The sequence below is a fragment of the Cydia pomonella genome, chromosome 26 (assembly GCF_033807575.1).
Source record: "Cydia pomonella isolate Wapato2018A chromosome 26, ilCydPomo1, whole genome shotgun sequence".
Taxonomy (NCBI): Eukaryota; Metazoa; Arthropoda; class Insecta; order Lepidoptera; family Tortricidae; genus Cydia; species Cydia pomonella.
In genome coordinates, this window is record NC_084728.1 from 4,520,886 (window position 1) to 4,540,380 (window position 19,495).

The 19,495-nt window shown below is 36.9% G+C and overlaps 1 protein-coding gene and 1 non-coding gene across 3 annotated transcripts in view; both read right to left on the bottom strand.

The window, feature by feature from the left end:
* LOC133532004 (protein Atossa) overlaps positions 1-19,495 on the bottom strand; it is a 94,181-nt gene that overhangs the window by 47,660 nt on the left and 27,026 nt on the right. The window contains exon 2 of one of the 2 annotated variants that reach the window (XM_061870479.1): positions 10,555-10,595. The exons of the other annotated variant lie outside the window; for it this stretch is intronic. Within the exon in view, the coding sequence (XP_061726463.1) occupies positions 10,555-10,595 (41 nt within the window). The remainder of the gene's footprint in view (positions 1-10,554; positions 10,596-19,495) is intronic. 2 annotated transcript variants of the gene reach the window in all.
* Positions 9,251-9,323, bottom strand: Trnad-guc (transfer RNA aspartic acid (anticodon GUC)). The gene has a single exon. It is a non-coding gene; the product is annotated as a tRNA-Asp (tRNA).

Consider the following 19,495-nt stretch of genomic DNA (forward strand, 5'->3'; position numbering starts at 1 on the left):
CTAAAGAGTGAAAAGTGATGTTTATCTGGTATGGGACATATTTTTAAGCATATTTGTAATATATGAAGAAAATTTAGAACGAGCGTTAGATATAAATAAGGTATTTATGTATTTTTATTGATGAATTTTGAATATTGAATTAAAGTACAAAATTTAAGCATCGTCTTTTATAATATGTATGAGGCTTTATGCTATCAAATTTTTAGAAAAAAAATCAGCGTGCTACTTTGTCAAACTCAAATTAGCTTATTATTTTGTCAATATTGAATTAAAGTTTGAAAAATCCACAATATCATATCTAAATTCTTAAGTTAATAGGCAAGGCAAAAAATTAGAAGAATAGCATATGTGCTTTACAATTAATATGCGTTTTTTGTCCTGTAAGATCTAATATTGAATTAAAGTCCGTAGAGATAAGTCTATTACTATAAAATAATATATGTAGCCATTTTATGGAAAGTAAGAAATATCTGTGTGTAGCTTGCATTGTAATAGTAAAATCAACTTAAAAAGGCGCGAAATTCATAACCACGCCGCGCTGGTCCGTCAACATGTCGGCTCGGCGCGCGGGAGCCTATCGTAGCCGACCTAGTGAGCGATAGATACCTCGGCCCGCCCGCGCCCCCCGCTCAGCTTCGCAAGCGCTGTTTGTATTTTCTTTCAAATCATTCATTTGTTTGTTTATCGTGCACATAAATTAGATGCGGACATAACATGAATTTAATTATAGAATAAAAGTTATTATGACTTCAAAATGTTTGATATGTGTACTGTACTGACTTAGTAACAGAGAAAAAACGAGGAATTGAGCAGCTAATAACTGCGAGCAAATAATCTTTCTTGGTGATGAGAAAGTTAAATATTTCTACGGGAAGGAGGAACTACGTTTCCATAAAAAGTGTAGATTATACATTGAGTCGAAGGCTATACCGGCGTACAAAAGACTAATGGAGGTGGCATCAGAGGGCTTACAGCGAACCACGTTCGACGTGTTGCCTCCCTGTCATACTTACGTACGAATTTACAAGTGCGACAGAGAGGTAAACACGTCGAACGTGGTTCGCGATAGGCCCTCAAATGTACAGCCAAGTGACGATGATGAAAATTACATTTTCAAAACTTCCGATCGATCTAGATTAGTCTTATGTTTGGGAAAACGCGTGTTTTCGAGTTTTCATGCGTTTTTCTTACGACGCAGAATATGGTCGCTAATTTCGTGTTGTCGGCCACTGTCCGTCTGGTCCAGCGGGTTAAGACGCGGACTGCTAAGCGAGTGTTACGGGTTCGAATCACGCCTGGTGACTAACTTTTGTTTTTTTTTATATGTTCAATTTTATATATAATTTTTTAATTTTTATTGTTTTAGACAAGTTTAATTTAGTAAAAGAATGTAGTTAAGATTATCACCTATACACCACCATATTACAATAAATAGTTAGTTATAACCGAGCAAAGGTCGGTCGCCCAGGTACTGTATAGTTATTGCAGGTAGTTCGCAATCACATTTACAGTACATATGGTGCTACTTTAGCGCACTAGTGCGAAAATGAGCATATTACGTTACTGTGTCGAACATTTAAAAGGCCATATGTACTGTAAAACGTTGTACGATACATGTGCAAATAGGTAATTCGCAACTCGTGTCGATTTAAAACACTCCCTTCGGTCGTGTTTTAATTTATCGCCACTCGTTTCGAATTTCCTATTTTTCGCACTTGTATCGTAATGTACTATTTTAGCACAGGCATTATAAGAGAGGTATGGGCATTGTAAATGTCATCTGGCTCTGTGTGGTAGGGCACAGCACAGCGGATGTCATTCCAGATCTAGAGCAGAACCCAACTGGGGAAGTACCTCCACCTTACAGAAAATCGCAGCCAAATAACACTAGACCTTACTCATAGTGTTGTGTTCCTGCCGGTGAGTAAGGTTGCCAGAGCTCAACGAGGGGTGGGAGGGTGTTAGGGTCGGCAACGCGCATGTAACTCCTCAGGCGTACATAGGCTACGGATACTGCTTACCATCAGGCAGGCCGTATGCTTGTTTGCCACCGACGTAGTATAAAAAAAAAAAAAAAAAACACACACAATTAAAATATTTCATACGACATGTGCTAGTTATTTGTCTCAGTGTAAACAAAAATATATCATAATTATGATATCAATTTTCAAATTCAAAATGGCGGACATGTTTTATAACTTATTTTAAGAAATTATGAGTAGTTTAAGACTTTAAAAAGCAAGAAATTGTTTCTTGCTTCTGTTTGTATATGTATCATGTAGTATTTGATGTTTTCATTATTTTTGAAAGTCCTCACGGTGCCGATTACGAAAATGACATCCATTATGGAACCCAAGATGGCGGACATTCATTTTTCTTAAAAATCGGTATGGGTGTCATCTCCGAGGTTCTTCGAGGTTCCGATTACGAAAATGACGTCCATTTTGCAATCCAAGATTGCGAACATTATTTTTTCTTAAAAATCGATATGGGTGTCATCTCCGAGGTTCCTCGGGGATCCGATTACGAAAATGACGTTCATTTCGAAATCCAAGATGGCGGAAATTATTTTTTTCTTAAGTCGATATGGGTGTCATATCCACGGTTCCTCGGGATTCCGATTACGAAAATGACGTTCATTTTGAAATCCAAGATGGCGGACATTAATTTTTCTTAAAAATCGATATGGGTGTCATCTCCGAGGTTCCTCGGGGATCCGATTACGAAAATGACGTTCATTTTGAAATCCAAGATGGCGGAAATTATTTTTTCTTAAAAGTCGATATGGGTGTCATATCCGAGGTTCCTCGGGATTCCGATTACGAAAATGACGTCTATTTTGAAATCCAAGATGGCGGACATTAATTTTTCTTAAAAATCGATATGGGTGTCATCTCCGAGGTTCCTCGGGGTTCCAATTACAAAAATGACGTCAATTTTGGCGGTTCTTGTTGGTGCAGATTTCAAAAATAGAGACCATTTTAGAATTCAAGGTGGTTGATATAACGGCTACACACATCGACACCCATTTCAAAAAGTAGCGTCCGCCATATTTATTATCAAAATAGATGCCATTTTTGAAATCCACACCCCTAAAAACCCAGAAAACAACACCCATGACGACTTTTTCAAAAAAGTGACGTCCGCCATCTTTATTTCCAAAATGGACGTCATTTGTAAAATTAGTACACATACATCATACAACATGAAAACTAAAAACATTTCCATCCTCTTTTGGGCAGTTGTGTAAGTCTGTGATAACCCTAGGTAGGTACGGAGACCTTGAGCGGTGTCGGCATTTACGCAAACATCAAAGGCGTCGGCCCACTGTTACTTTTTACACTGTGCTTTTAGTGTGTAAACGAAAACGTCACATGATATATCAAAAGAAAAGTTATTTTATCTTATACCTTTAAACGAGCAATTCTTGTATATATATATATTTCTGTGATCTCGGAAACGCCTCTAACGATTTCGCTGAAATTTGGTATATAGGGGTTTTTGGGGGTATACAATCTATCTAGATTAGTCTTATGTTTGGGAAAACGCGTGTTTTCGAGTTTTCATGCGTTTTTCTTTCGACGCAGAATATGGTCACTAATTTCGTGTTGCCGGCCACTGTCCGTCTGGTCCAGCGGGTTAAGACACGGACTGCTAAACGAGTGTTACGGGTTAGAATCTCGCCCGGTGACTAACTTTTGTTTTTTTTTATATGTTCAAGTTTATATATAAGTTTTTAATTTTTATTGTTTTACACAAGTTTAATTTAGTAAAAAAAATGACCTATGTAATAAGAGAAATCGACAATAGATGGCGTTACTCTGTGACAAGTGCTGTAAGGTTAAAATCCATTGTAAATAATAATAATTGTCAGTTCACATTTTACTTTTTAAGTTTATGTAGATTATCACCACCATATTACAATAAATAGTTATAACCGAGCAAAACTCGGTCGCCCAGGTACTATATTACTAACTGTACTAGGTTGCATTTTTAACAAGTTGGTCCAGTCCATGGTTGCCTACATTTTATATAAAAATCGGTTAATCTAGGCGACCATTAACTGGACCAACTTTTTTAATACGGCAACTTTAAAATAAGTCATAAGTCATAAGTCATAAGTAATTTATTAGTAAAACCAATTTACACGTTATAATTATTATAGAGCTTATTTACATACGTCGCAAAATATACAATTCCAAATCAAAATCAAAAACATTAATATTAATAATATAAAAAAAAAAACGCATTACTTAACATCCTATTCGCGGAAATTTAAGTATTCATTATAGTCGTAGAACGGATGCTCAACAAGCCAGCGTTTGAGGCGACATTTAAAAATTGCCAAGTTTGGGGCGCTGGTGATGGTGTCAGGTAGTTTGTTATAGACGGCAGGCCCCATGACATGGGTGAGCTTGGCCGATTTGGCCAACTTGCGGCAAGCTTTCATTTGATATATTATACGATGAAATAACAAACAAAAAAACTATCCGTACGCAATCTTACAAGGCAACCTACTTGAAATGTATCACTGTGAATTTTGTCTTACATTTATTTCTTATCAGAAATAAATAACATGAGGGTGCATATACCTTATAACGTATCTCTATATAGCTATCGGTTATCAATATTAGCATTAGTGGTTAATAACAACATTCCCCTTAAAACAAATAACTATCGCGAGGAAAATACCAAGTCCAAACATCTGAAAAAAAACGGGAAAGAAAAGCTGCAACTGGCTTTTAAAATGGTACAAGGAAGGGTGGTCATCTGTATGAGAATGTGTTTTTTTTGTCTCTATTTGACCCAATGGTTGACTGGTAGAGAATGCCTTTTGGCATTAAGTCCGCCATTTGTGTTTTTTTTTTGTTTGTGCAATAAAGTTTAAATAAATAAATAATATTCATGTAACGCGATAACGAATTCTACATGAACGAAACCGCGGGCAATACCTATTATAGTAACAACAAAATAACAATTTTCTATTGCTATTAATTTAAAACACGCTTTAGGAATTTTTCGATGGACCGTAGACGCAGTCAAGGACACCCCGCTCCCCACTACCGTTGTTCGCTGCCTCCTGCCACAGCGCGCGGCGCGCGCAAACTTGCCGCGCGTTTGAAACGTAACGTATTTATATAAGCAAGGAATGCATACATATCAGTAATGAGTGTCGCCGTGATTTTATATTACTAAATTTTTGTTTAGTAACTGAGATCATTGTTGATGATCGATTATTATTAACTCTACAAACTTTAATTCAATATTAGCTATACTGCTTAACCTGAAATCAATATCTAGACAAGCACATTGTCTACATGTCTAACTTTTTACTAGAATACTAAGTTGATCCATAATATCGTAATTTTGCAATATCAGCAACTCTAATTCTATATTTACAAAATAACTCGTGTTTTTACGTTTACCAGAAAGCAGCTGTTCCAGATTTCTAAAAACTGAAAATTGTACATAAATTGAAGTGTTATTCGATATGCTAAAGTTTTCTGTAACTTTAATTCTATATTTACTTAGTTATTAGCAAAAATTAAAATATTTAAATATAACCGAAAGCTCAACCTTAAAATTTCTAACTTTTTACCAAAGTATTATTTAACATACTCCCAATGACATATCAAAAAAGAAAAAACTTTAATATTATCGAAACCCATTTTTGTTCAACCGCTGGTCTATATCGGGCTGCCAAGAGGGCGTACTTGGGAAGACCAACTGGTGGCCGCTGGCCGCCTAGTAGGTCGGCCCAGATACCGCTGAGGAGACAGTGTGGAAGCGAATCTCCATCAGCTTCAAGCCGATAAATGGCAGGAAACGGCGCAGAGTGGGAAAAGTGGCGTGCTCTAGTTTCGGAGGCTAGACCTAGAGACCTTTGGGTGTGGCTGAGCCATATTAGTTAGTTAGGGCAGTGGGGGTCAACTATCTCAACAGCTGACTGTACAAGATTGGCCATCAAATAACAAAAGAGCGACCAAAATCAGAATAATGTACTTGCTTTTTAGGGTTCCGTACACAAAGGGTAAAACTGGACCCTATTACTAAGACTCCGCTGTCCGTCCGTCTGTCCGTCTGTCACCAGGCTGTATGTCATGAATCGTGATATACAGACAGTTGAAATTTTCACAGATGATGTTTTTTTTTTTTTTTTTTTTTTTTATACCACGACGGTGGCAAGCAAGCATACGGCCCGCCTGATGGTAAGCAGTCACCGTAGCCTATGGACGCCTGCAACTCCAGAGGTGTTACATGCGCGTTGCCGACCCTTTAAAAATTTGTATTTCTGTTGCGGCTATAACAACAAATAATAAAAAGTACGGAACCCTCGGTGGGCGAGTCCGACTCGCACTTGTCCGGTTTATATAACAGTATAATCCAATACATATAATCTCCCATATCTCCTGAATGACACCTTGTCGTATTTTTCAAGTCTACCTACTAACCTCACGTTTTAGAACATTTCAACCTTCGGTTTCGACAAAAAATCTGATTTTGGTTGAGACTAACTACAGTGTAAACTCTATATAGCTACACTCAAGGGACCAGATGTTTTTCGGTTTTGACAAAAAATCTGATTTTGGTTGACACTAACTACAGTGTAAACTCTATATAGCTACACTCAAGGGACCTGTACCCCTAGTGTAAATAAATTCGATTTCGAAACGTGACGTACGCGTTTGCGTTTAATCTCATTTTGTATGTGATTTAGAAAGAGCGCGCCAAGCGGGACGTTTTGGAAACTCAAAATCCTATACAAAATGAGACTTAACGCAAACGCGTTCGTCACGTTATGATGTTGATTAAATTTACACTAGGGGTACAGATGTTTTTTGACGCTACTACGTATGACGAAAACTCTATATTTCGTTATATAGAGATAAATTAATACTAAAGTATACCAACTGCAGCCAAGAAATGTGGACGTTATAGGGAGTGAATCGTTATATTGAGTGACGTTATATGGAGTTGACACTGTATCTTATCCTATGCTAAAATGACATCCAATATCTCAAAACCGAGTCGGCCTCCTGGCATATTTACGCATTGAGAAATCACGAAAGTGGCCCAGCGCGTTTCCGCATTTTTCCTCGGCTATTCCTGCTTGAGTTTCATGCGCGCCTGGTCGCCGCATTTCGAAAGTGCACTTTTATGTTGTTTAATGAGGACGCGTAAAGGCGGGATTCCAACAATTTGCCGGCACTGTGCAGCACAAGCATAATCAGTACAAAGATGCTTGTGCCGCACACTGGTGGAATCCAGACTTAAAGTTTAAAGAGGCAGAAGTAAGAAGATAAATGGTATGGAATGGGTACTTTGTACGTGAACCAAATCAGGTATTTTAGGCCGTCCGAGCCACAAGCCGCGGGAGGCATAATTCAGTTTAATTTCTACAAAACAAACAAAACTCAACTTTCAAGATTGTTCAAAAGAGTCCAAATTAGACTGACAGCCATGAACCCTTCAAGAAAAGTGTGCTCTTAAATTGCAACAACGCCCTCGCTACTGATGTTGGAGGTATCCATGGGCAATGCTAATTGCTTACTATCTGGCGATTCGTCTGCTCGGTTGCCTCATATAAAACTCGGAACCGGTTTCCAAAATAGCGGTAAATACGCGGTTTATTTCGATTCGAGTCGTTTTAAGACTTTATTGAAACCTAAATAATCCGATTTATTCGACGACCGGCCGGCCTGGTGGTGTGCCGCATAGAGCAAGATTCCAGAGCCGCCAGACCTTACTTATTTTCTCATGAATATAATGTATGGGATATAATATAGTGTTAGTATATACATTTACCCCCTTATTCATAAACGTGTACTAAAGTTACGATGCCGCTGATCATCATTTGTCCCTTTCCGACGTATTGGTATGATGGAAAGAGATAAACGATGATCAGCGGCATCGTAACTTTAGTACACGTTTATGAATAAGGGGATTAATGTCTGTATACTTGCTATATTGGCCCGACGGCCATTTGTCCGGTACAAGGTGCTAAAGTTAGGTAAAAATGTAACTAACTTTTCTTAAATTTTCATGGCTGATTTTTAAGTATGTTTTAGAAAATATCGGCTCTGGGATCTTCGACTACATAGGCCGGTGCATCATACCAATACGTCGGAAAGGGACAAACGATGATCAAGTTAGGTAAAAATGTAACTAACTTTTCTTAAATTTTCATGGCTGATTTTTAAGTATGTTTTAGAAAATATCGGCTCTGGGATCTTCGACTACAAAGGCCGGTCCATCATACCAATACGTCGGAAAGGGACAAACGATGATCAGCGGCATCGTAACTTTAGTACACGTTTATGAATAAGGGGGTTAATGTCTGCATTCTTGCTATATTGGCCCGACGGCCATTTGTCCGGTACAAGGTGCTAAAGTTAGGTAAAAATGTAACTAACTTTTCTTAAATTTTCATGGCTGATTTTTAAGTATGTTTTAGAAAATATCGGCTCTGGGATCTTCGACTACAAAGGCACCGACATAGGAAGAAACAGGTTTTTATTGTTCTTGAGCGGTTAATCTGGCAAGAACTTTTAGAAATGACTTCCTAAAAACTGGTTTAAAAATTACGGTTTTTCGAACGAAACCGAAATCAAAAGGTTTTGCGCCAAGTACATCTGCTTTGCCCGAATGTTGACTGGTAGAGAATGCCTTATAGCATTAAGTCGGGCTTTTGTACGATTGTAGTTTCCTTTGGGCAATAAAGATTTAAAAATTGTTTTTTCTTTTTTTTTTTTTTTTTTTCAACAAAAACCATACATATCTCGCAAAATAGTGATCCTATAAGTATGGGTATGGTCTCATTCGATTCAGCGGAAAAAAATACACGAAAATGACACCTCACTCGCCTAGTTGGTAAAATGTGCATTTTTTTTAATGAACCCCCTGCCCATACCCCTCGGAAGGGGGATAGAACCCCTAAATTTTGCTAGGACTCTGCAGATCCTCATTTATAGTCGTATTTTACCCGTACTATTTGGAAATTTAACCGGTATCGGACAGAACCTTGCTATAAAATATTTTTTTCAGGAAAACATTGCGGTTAGTTCAGTTGTGTCAACATTCGCGTACGGTCAATATGGAACAATGGTCGTCCTTGCGATTATGTATGTTTAATTATTTAAGGTTCTGCACGTGATACTACACCACTTTAGACCGGTATGGTTCTATACGGAGTAAGTATATACTTTATTGTACTTAGAAATAAAAACACGAGCAATACAGTTACAATTACTGCCTTGGGTGAGACTTGAACTCATGGCATCTGGATCGACACTCCAGCGCTCTGCCAACTGAGCCACCAAGACCTTTTCCATAGCCAGCGAATTTTTCCACTATATGGGTCTACGGGACCCTCGCGACATCTACCGTAAGAACGTTACACTTCTTAGACGGCTACCGGAGTTCCAAGTCATATTGGAAATTCACCATCATTAATAGCATCGTTCGCAGACGTTTCTGCGAACGATGCTATTAATGATTGAATACACATTGCTACAAATAAACATAAATAGAAATATAACAATAAAAGAATGCATACAATTATTGGCTACGTGCGAAGTGCATGATGGGGGTAAGTAAAGCGATCCCAGCGCATAAGGTGGTAAAAATTAGAACTAACTGCGGATAGCGTCTTTAACATTTCGTGCAGGATATATGGCTCGAAATGAAACTTTAATTTATGATTACTCCTGAAATATTTATTTAAATTGTATGGTGTACAGGACCATTGTAATCTGTATGAAATTGTAATTTTGGAGTACTGGAGAACTCCTCTGGAGTTGCAGGCGTACCTAGGCTATGGAGATTGCTTACCATCAGGCGGGCCGTATGCTTGTTTGCCGCCAACGTAGTATTAAAGAAAAAACCTCATGTATGTGCAAAGTTTCATATTCAACACGTAGTTTTGACGACCGGTTTGGCCTAGTGGGTAGTGACAGTGACCCTGTCTACGAAGCTGATGGTCCCGGATTCAAATCCTAAGGGCATTTATTCGTGTGATGAGCATGGATATTTGTTCCTGAGTCATGGGTGGTTTCTAAGTTTTTAAGTATTTATAAATATTTATATATCATATATATCGTTGTCTAAGTACCCTCAACACAAGCCTTATTGAGCTTGCTGTGGGACTTAATCAATTTGTGTAATAATGTCCTATAATATTTATTATTATTAATTATTAGATTTAAAATGAGAACGAAACTCCGTTTGTATAGAAGGTGAAATTGAGCCGAGCTTGCCGGAGAATCTTAAGCTTTGTCTCTTTCTAATCAGCTCCAGTGTCAAAATGACGGTTATCATCCGCTTGTTAGATGTGAAGGATGACTAACGCCATAAAAGTTTAACTTTACCGCCAAATACGTCAACTGACGTACGTGGCTACATCGCAATATCAACCTTTTTGCATTCGGACAAGGTTCACGATGCGGCGCACACGATAGCCGTGGCGTTCGAAGGGCTAAAAATAATTCGTGCTATTGTCACGGTGACAAGGAAGTAATTACACAAATCTGAGAGATCTGTTATTTTTGCACTAACCGTTTCATCCTTCGGATTCCTCAGCAGATTGGCACACTCACCTGCAACGAAAATAAATAGGTATTAACAGCGCATACATACACAGATAGTGCGTATGCACGCGTCACTCCACGCTGCACGTATTATAGAAGGCTGAAGGTGTTGTAGACAGTACAGTACCCCTAGTGTAAGTTTTATCGACATCATAACGTAACGAACGCGTCAAAGGCAAACGCGTACGTCACGTTTCGAAATCGAATTTATTTACACTAGGGGTACTGTACCTCTAGTGTAAATAAATTCGATTTCGAAACGTGACGTACGCGTTTGCGTTTAGTCTCATTTTGTATTGGATTTAGAAAGAGCGCGCCAAGCGGGACGTTTTGGAAACTCAAAATCCTATACAAAATGAGACTTAACGCAAACGCGTTCGTCACGTTATGATGTTGATCAAATTTACACTAGGGGTACTGATGTAGTGAATAATCCTTTCCCAACGTTTTTTACGGAAACGAACGTGTTATGCTATTTCAGTCAGTCTCAGTACAATGTATTGAGGTTGTCTGAAGTATTTTATTATTTTCGTAATAATTAATCATTTGTCAACCTCTTTAGGTAACTGATACATATACTTGACAATCAGTATAGAAACGTCTAACAGACTTTTATTTTATTGTCACACAAATAAATAGATTATTAATTTATGAAATAATACATATTTTTGGTTTTTAACAGCGTAACAAGCTTTTATTCACGCAACAAGTATTTATTATAATACCCATCAATAAGTAAGTTATCTAAATTTGTAGTAACTCCCTGTATGTTAAATTACGTTATTTTTGCGTCAACGGCATGGAAAGTACGGGCCCTGCAGCGGTATCATGGTCGCATTTTTATCACCTGTCATGTCATGCGTCACTTTCGCACTTACATATTTGTTAGAACGTGACAGGCATGGTGACAAATGATAAAGAGCCGACCATCTTAGCCCCACTGGTGACAATTATCAGCTGACAATGAATTTTTTTTTATTGGTAATCAGGATAACAACAGCCGTAAATAAAACTAAACATATAAATGCTTACATAAAAGAAGGCCAATGACAGTCATCCATTAAATTGCAATACGTAACAAAATAAATAACAAAAAAATTAAAAACAATGAAGATGTGCAATATACTACACACAAAAGCTCGAAAACTTAAAAATACATACCAGTCGTAAATATGTACTTAATTAATAATCGAGTTTAATTTACTTTTGGCAAAAATTTGCCGTAGATACATTGTTGATCTAACAAGTAAATTATGAATTGACGCTACGTACTGCCAGTATAGCTGGGGAGCCCTAAATGGGATTTTTGTAGTTACTCGAGCACGTAAGAAAAAAATGATTATGATTAAAAACGATTATGAAGTAAAGGTTTACAATTTGGCATAAGTGATTGGAACTTCCTTTTAGGTGAATGAACCTGTATCAGGATGCCCCGCATCTACATAACTTACAGTCTTGTTACTTAGTAGTAGGGAAATATTGTATAAGTACATACCTATTGAAAGTTTTATAGCTTTTTTATTATATATATATATGCTATTTGATTTGTGTTCTAACGTAATTAATATATGAATATATGAGTGAATATACGAATGTAAATATATATTTATATACAGATAATCAGCAAACGAGCAGACGAGCCGCCTGATGGGAAGCGGGTATCGTCGCCCATGGACATAAGCAACGTCACAGGAGCTTAAGCGTCGCCGACCCTTGAGAACCCTAAATACCCGCTTGAAGAATCCCACACTCTTTCTAATTCCACAAGTAGCCGTACCACGAGTTGACATTTGACGTTTACCTTAAGTTTACCACCGATAGATTGGTGTAACAAAGAGGGAATGCGATCGAGTTCAAGCAGACGCCAACGTAAATGTCGAACGCCAACTCGTGGTACCCGTCTAGTTCATATTTCAACGAATATAAATTCAAGTAGATTAGTAAACAGGTGTCATTTTTAATCCCTACCGAAAGTACTGAACATAATACTTCCGCAACAAAGCATTAGAAACGAGGTAATCCGACCTTAACACGGATACAGGGCCTTGGTGCGCATGCGCAAGGGCATAGGGCGAGGCGTGGGCGTTTCGACATTCAGATTTACAATCTGGGACAATGAAAACGGGTCAGTTTTAATGGAAATTTGATATATACTAACCGGTTTTCATTGATCTTAGTTATAGTACAAAAGTCTTGTATAGCTATGACTGGTCGGTAACTTGTAAATTACTCTAAGACTGCGTTTCCACCAGAAATGTGCGAGAATGTGTATTGCGTAGAGGGGGATGTGTTTGTTAAGAACGCTGAGCTCGGACAAGTATAGGTAGATTAGGTTTGTTTCATGCCAATCCTGAAAAGTTACGCGTTTCTGAGAAAAACCAAATTATGACTAACGAAAATCGGTCAAACAATACATTATGACCAGGGCCAGTACTTTTCATGCCGTTGACGCAAAAATGACGTAATTTAACATACAGGGAGTTACTACAAATTTAGATAACTTACTTATTGATGGGTATCATAATAAATACTTGTTACGTGAATAAAAGCTTGTTATAGGCTGTTAAAAACCAAAAATATGTATTATTTCATAAATTAATAATCTATTATTTATTTGTGTGACAATAAAATGAAAGTCAATTAGACGTTTCTATACTGATTGTCAAGTATATGTATCAGTTACCTAAAGAGGTTGACAAATGATTAATTATTACGAAAATACTAATTGGAATCATACTCTAAGCGTGACGTCATTTTTCTGTCAACGGCATGAAATGTACGGGCTCTGATTATGACTTAAAACTTTATGGGAATCAATAGAAACCCAATTAGCTTACTAGGAAAGTCTACCAGTTCTGTTATGGGACAGCTGCTGGTGTTATTTTTACACTGCCCAGTGTCATATGTTTCTAAACTAACTAATCAAGTAAAACTCTCCTTTAATTTTTTAAAATTGTCCTCTGAAATTATTTTTGTTTATTGTTTATTCATTCATGCAACACACAAGCTTACAGTTCAGATACCAAAGCGCTTACATGTTAAATAAAAATATTAATAATTAGAATTATTTACAATATCCACAAATAGTTAAACATTACAAACTAGGTACAATCACTCAAAAACATACATAAAGCTGTGGAGAAAGAGCCTGGTGAGCCTGGAGAGTAAAAGACATCAACATCAGTACCCCTAGTGTAAATAAATTCGATTTCGAAACGTGACGTACGCGTTTGCGTTTAGTCTCATTTTGTATTGGATTTAGAAAGAGCGCGCCAAGCGGGACGTTTTGAAAACTCAAAATCCTATACAAAATGAGACTTAAGGTGGTTCGATTTTCATACAAAAAACAATCGCTATTTATTAATTAATTACACAATATTATTACATAAATAGTTGCGCATCTATCTACTTTCGAATATTCATTTGCGCTAAATTAATAGAAAAACTTTGTTTCATACAGAAATCATGCAATAATCAACGTTATATTTGTATAAATTTTACTCATGTGTGTGTGACAAATGTCGTGTACAAATACATTGCGGCGTTGCCACTCCATGCATCGGCGCGACGTTGCGATGTTTGACGCGTTTTTAGCTGACTATATCGACACTGACACTCAGTGTGACCAGGCGTACGATAATTGTCGTACATGTACGATAATTTGGGCCCCGGTGTGACGTAATGTTCCAAAGAGCATTATCGTACACTAAAGTACTATAATTTCAGCCCTTGGATGATGCCACCTTAAAAGTCTAGTAATTTGAAGCAAAATATGACACTTTCTCTCAGAAATAGGCTAAAATTAGTATCTTTTGGGTGTTCGGCTCCTTGGTGTAAGTTTAAAGTTTAAAATGTCATAATTTCCTGTATACCGTTTGAGTCTATCCCAAAAATACACAAACATAAACAGATTTTTTTGCGCAATTTAGACGAAAATTGTCTTTTTTTATTATTAATTGGAAGTTTAAGCTTATTTTGCAAGACATTTTTAGGGGCTGCCTTTTTGATTGGCGTACGATATTTTTTCAACGGTACAATAATATTGACACTCAAGTACGATAATTCTCTTCCGCTCACCTGGCAACACTGCTGAAACTTGACAGGACCTGGGGGCCACCGCGAATACCTAAATTCGCAAATTGCGGGGATCTTTCTCTTTTACTCTCACTAAGACGTAATTAGAGTGACAGAGAAAAATGCCCGAAATTGACGAATTTCGATTTTCCCGGTAGCCGCCCTGGTGCTTGAGGTACTTGATAGAAAACAACGCTGCCGCATGTTGTGAATTGTGATTTTATGTGTTTTTGGATTGAAAATGATAGCAACGTCTAAATCAAATTACAAAAATCATCGATATTCTGGTCAGCGAAAAACCAGGAAAAGTGTAACTGTAAATTGGAGTCTACAAAAATGACCAATTCATAGAAAATATGACCTAGAAACTAGTTCACTTTTATAAAACTCAATTTTGCCCGAGATTGTACTTAGGCGAATACCTAAGGGAGCTAAGTGTATTGATCTTGAATAATTAGTTGGCTAATACATATATGACTCCAACATGATATGGACATTTACATCATAACTATTATACCTAGTTGGTTACTAAGTTCTGTTACTCGATTTCTTTCTTTCTTCCTAGCGTTGTCCCAGCATATTGCCACGGCTCAATGGAGCTTGGGGTCCGCTTTGACAACTAATCCCAAGATTTGGCGTAGGCACTAGTTTTTACGAAAGCCACTGCCATCTGACCTTCCAACCCAGAGGGTAAAACTAAGCCTTGTTGGGATTAGTCCAGTTTCCTCACGATGTTTTCCTTCACCGAAAAGCGACTGGTAAATATCAAATGATATCTGTTCTGAAGTTCTGTTACTCGATTTGCAACCTCTTTATTTCCGTTAAAACAAATGCTACCGAAAAAATAAAAAATGACATAATGTGGTGGATTTGTGAGCTATAATTATATACCACAACTAACGCTTATCTCGTCGTATCTATAATGAATTAGGGCCTAAAAGAGAATCGTATTCCAAATTCTTGAAACGCTTGTATTACTTTCTATATCAACTAAAAGTTGCCTTAAAATTCAGCTTTTATACTAAAAACGGCTTTAAATATGTTAAATTAACAAAATATATTTTGACAGATGCTTTCGCGCCCAAAACGCTCTTTGAAAATTGTGTGACGTCACAGTTTATGGTTTGACACATAACTACATACACACGTAGAAGATACGAACTGTCAACTGATATTTGTCATTTGTTGTTAATCGCCTAACTGTCAACAGTGTCAATCCGAGAGTTGTGACGTCATCAGAATCTTCAATGACGTTTCGGGCTTGGTCACGTGACGTGTGCCAAAAGATATTTTAAATTCAATATTTACAAAAATATGGTCATTACAGGTCCCCTAAAAGTAGTTTAACATGTTCTTATAATCCAAAAGATTTTTTTGGGATACAATTATGCTCTAAGATTTGTAGATGGAAACAACCCTATTGCGTTGCACAAATGTCGGCACCCGCCAAATATGATTTTGGGTGTGTCATACTCAGGGCTAACACAGATTCATTTCTGTGAAAAAGGTGTGAAAACCGGAAACTGGAAACCGTTCTTGAACCAATAGTGAAGCCCTTAATCCACACCCTATTTCAAAACCAGCCATGGATCTTTGAACAGGACTCAGCTCCTGCACATAAGGCAAAAACAACTCAAGCCTGGTTTCGAAGGAACAAAATTGACTTTATTGCCCACGAAGACTGGCCGTCCTCCAGCCCGGACCTTAACCCCCTGGATTATGCCATATAGCAGGTTATTGAGGAGAAAGCCTGTGCTAAACCCCACACAAATCTTAACTCCCTCAAGCGGGCCATAGTTAAGACAGTGACGGAATTAGACATGACAATCGTGCGTGCCGCTATTGATGACTGGCCTCGTCGTTTGAGGGCCTGTGTCAAAGCCAGAGGAGGCAATTTTGAATGATATTGTCATATGTAATTCCTGATTTTGTGTACTTCATTTTAATATATACTTTATTAAACTTTCGTTGGTATATTTTATGTAGATAAAGATTATTGCAGTAACAGAATTTAATAACCAACTAGGTAGAAAACAATGCAATACATAAACACATAAATTGGATATGATGTGATCCGTTGAATGAAATTGACAATAAATAAAATAAATAAATAATTTTCTATCTCTAGGCATTGTGTGAAACTTCTAGTTGTGTCAAAATATCGGGAAACCAATAATATAAACAAACATGGTAAATATCTCATTTCTTTTTATAATGGTTATAAATAGAATAGAAGGCCATCCAATTTTGTAACTCACTGTAATTTAATTAAATGTATCGTAAAAAATTTTTTTTAATTCTACTGTAAAATATTACTTACTTTTTTAAAGGCTGGGCAGTAAGGGATTGCTTGAATTTTAGAACAAAACAGCGTTTTTTTTTTTTTTGAAAAAAATACCGGAAAATCTGACTTACAAATTTGGACTTTCTTAGGTTCATTCTACTTAGAATCTTCTCCACCCTAGCATTAAAAAAAGATATCCTAAAATATCCATACCATTACGTGACATTTTAGTGTGAAAGAAATTTCAATGTAAAACTAAAATTTCAATACAAATTTTCGGGGTTTTTTAGCACGAGGATTGATTATGCTAGTGATTCTGAGTTGGAAGAACCCAAAAATATCATGATGTGTGAGAATCAGATTTTTAATATTTTTATGGAAAACGCTCATATTTCTCATAAAATAATTTATTAATAATAGGTACTTGATAATACTGATAACAAAAAAAATTTTAATGAGTCTCGAACCCACATCCTCTTGCATGTATTTCCACGTACATACCGCAACGCTATTGAAGCCTACTCCCGCTGTGCCAAATTGTCTACTACAAGGATCCCAGTAAGACTGTTTGAATGTGTGAGTGATACTTAGAAATAGAGTCAAGAAACATTCTGTCGACATTAAGAGCAATTCCTAGCTGAGCAACTTTTCAAATATCGAATTTTTGAAGCTATGTTTCTGTCGCGCTGCGGTGGGCGGGAGCCGGAGCTATCTAAGTGTGAGTGCGCGCACACAGACGCGAGACTCGTGCGCTCGCTCATTGCGCGCCGTTCCGTCGACATCGCCCGCGAGCCAGACGGAATTTATTCTGCGCTGCCCGACGCAAGTTGTTTTTGTTGTTACTTACCACGTAATATTGTTTTTCATTTTTATATTATACTGTATCTATTACACCCTAATACCAAACACCCTATCACCTGTACTAAATGTATTTTATACCTATGATAACGAAATAATAAATGATTGATTGATTGATTGATATTAATTACCATATAGGTAAAAACTGCAAAAAAGAATGATGTCTCAGCTTCGGTTGTCGTCGTACAGTCAAGTGCAAAAATATGTATCGAAAGAATCGTCTCATAAATATGGTACTACGCTCTTATTACACTGGAATAAGATGCTATGGGACATATTTTTGAGTAAGATGTGCACACCCATATTTTCACACTTGACAGTACCTATCCGTATCAGTAAGTTGGGAGTGATCATGGTGTGTTGTGAAATTCTGTAAGTAGGTATAAATATACCTATGGTTAAACTACAATCTATTTAACTTGTAGTACGATGGGGCTAAACTTGGGCCGCCTTATTGAAGAACGTATCGCAATGACAATCTGGGTAAAGTATGTTGGGATAATGCCGGACAATTTTGGGACCAATTGAGAGAACTCGTGAAAAAATGTTTTTTCGAGATCTCAACACGTGACAGATTCTTGAAGTACGTAGCGAATCGTTAAATAATAACCGTAGATTCGGCCTGAATTTTGGTAATCTTCAATATAGAACGGTTTTAGTTTTGTACCTGTGTAAAGATGAGACATACTTTTTTTTAGGGTAACGAGTGTTTTGCCATCAAGGGAGAACATTGGATGGTGAAAAAAAGTTGCTTCTAATGGAAAGAGAATAAGGTATCACAAAGAAATAGGTCCGGTGTCTACCCTTTTGTATCCGATCTTAACCCTGATACAAAAATTGGTAAAATTGTGGCTCTCAAACTTTGATACCTATGTCATAAGGCAATTTGATAAGTAAACAATGTGCTAAGAAACCTCTTATTGTAAGGTTTACCCGAAGTAATAAAAAAAAACACTAAAATAATAGATACGTTGCGAAGTTTTGACAATTTAAGATTTCGTGAACTGTACAGGTTTAGGGAAAGTGTAAATGTATTGTTTATTGAATGAAATGTACTGGAAGATATTAAGTACTTAAGTAGGAGGGACAAAAATCAAAATAAAAAATAATCGTGCCCAGTCATTTTTAATGAAGGTCGCCAAAAAAATAAAAATCAAACTTAGAAATCAAAAAGACTAAGTAGTTTTTAAAAAAAGTCAAGGTCACTGAGAGCCCATCTTGAAATATGGAAAATAATTAAAATTGCGATTTTGTTGGTTTAATTTTGCAATTATGTATATATATATATATATATATAGTTGATATACAATCTTTTTTTTTATAAAATGTAAGGATCGTATGTAAAGAGTAAAGTAAATATATAGGAAAAGAGAGCCCTCTTGAAGCATTTTAAGGAAGTTAATTTCGAAGCCCTATCTCTATTTTGTATCCGAAACTAGCAATGTATGTATGCGTGCACATCTACATATGCATCCGTATGTGTAGGTACTTTATTGCGAGAAATTGCTCATTTGCTATCTATTTTACTCGATTTTGTTATAAAATTGAACATGTATCATCATCCCTATACAATATAAATACTCTTTATTGCACACCTCAATAAAAGAAAACAATACAAAAGAAAACATACACATAAGCACAGGTAAACAACATGCGGTCTTATCGCTAAAAGGCAACCTTTGGGTTGCGGAAA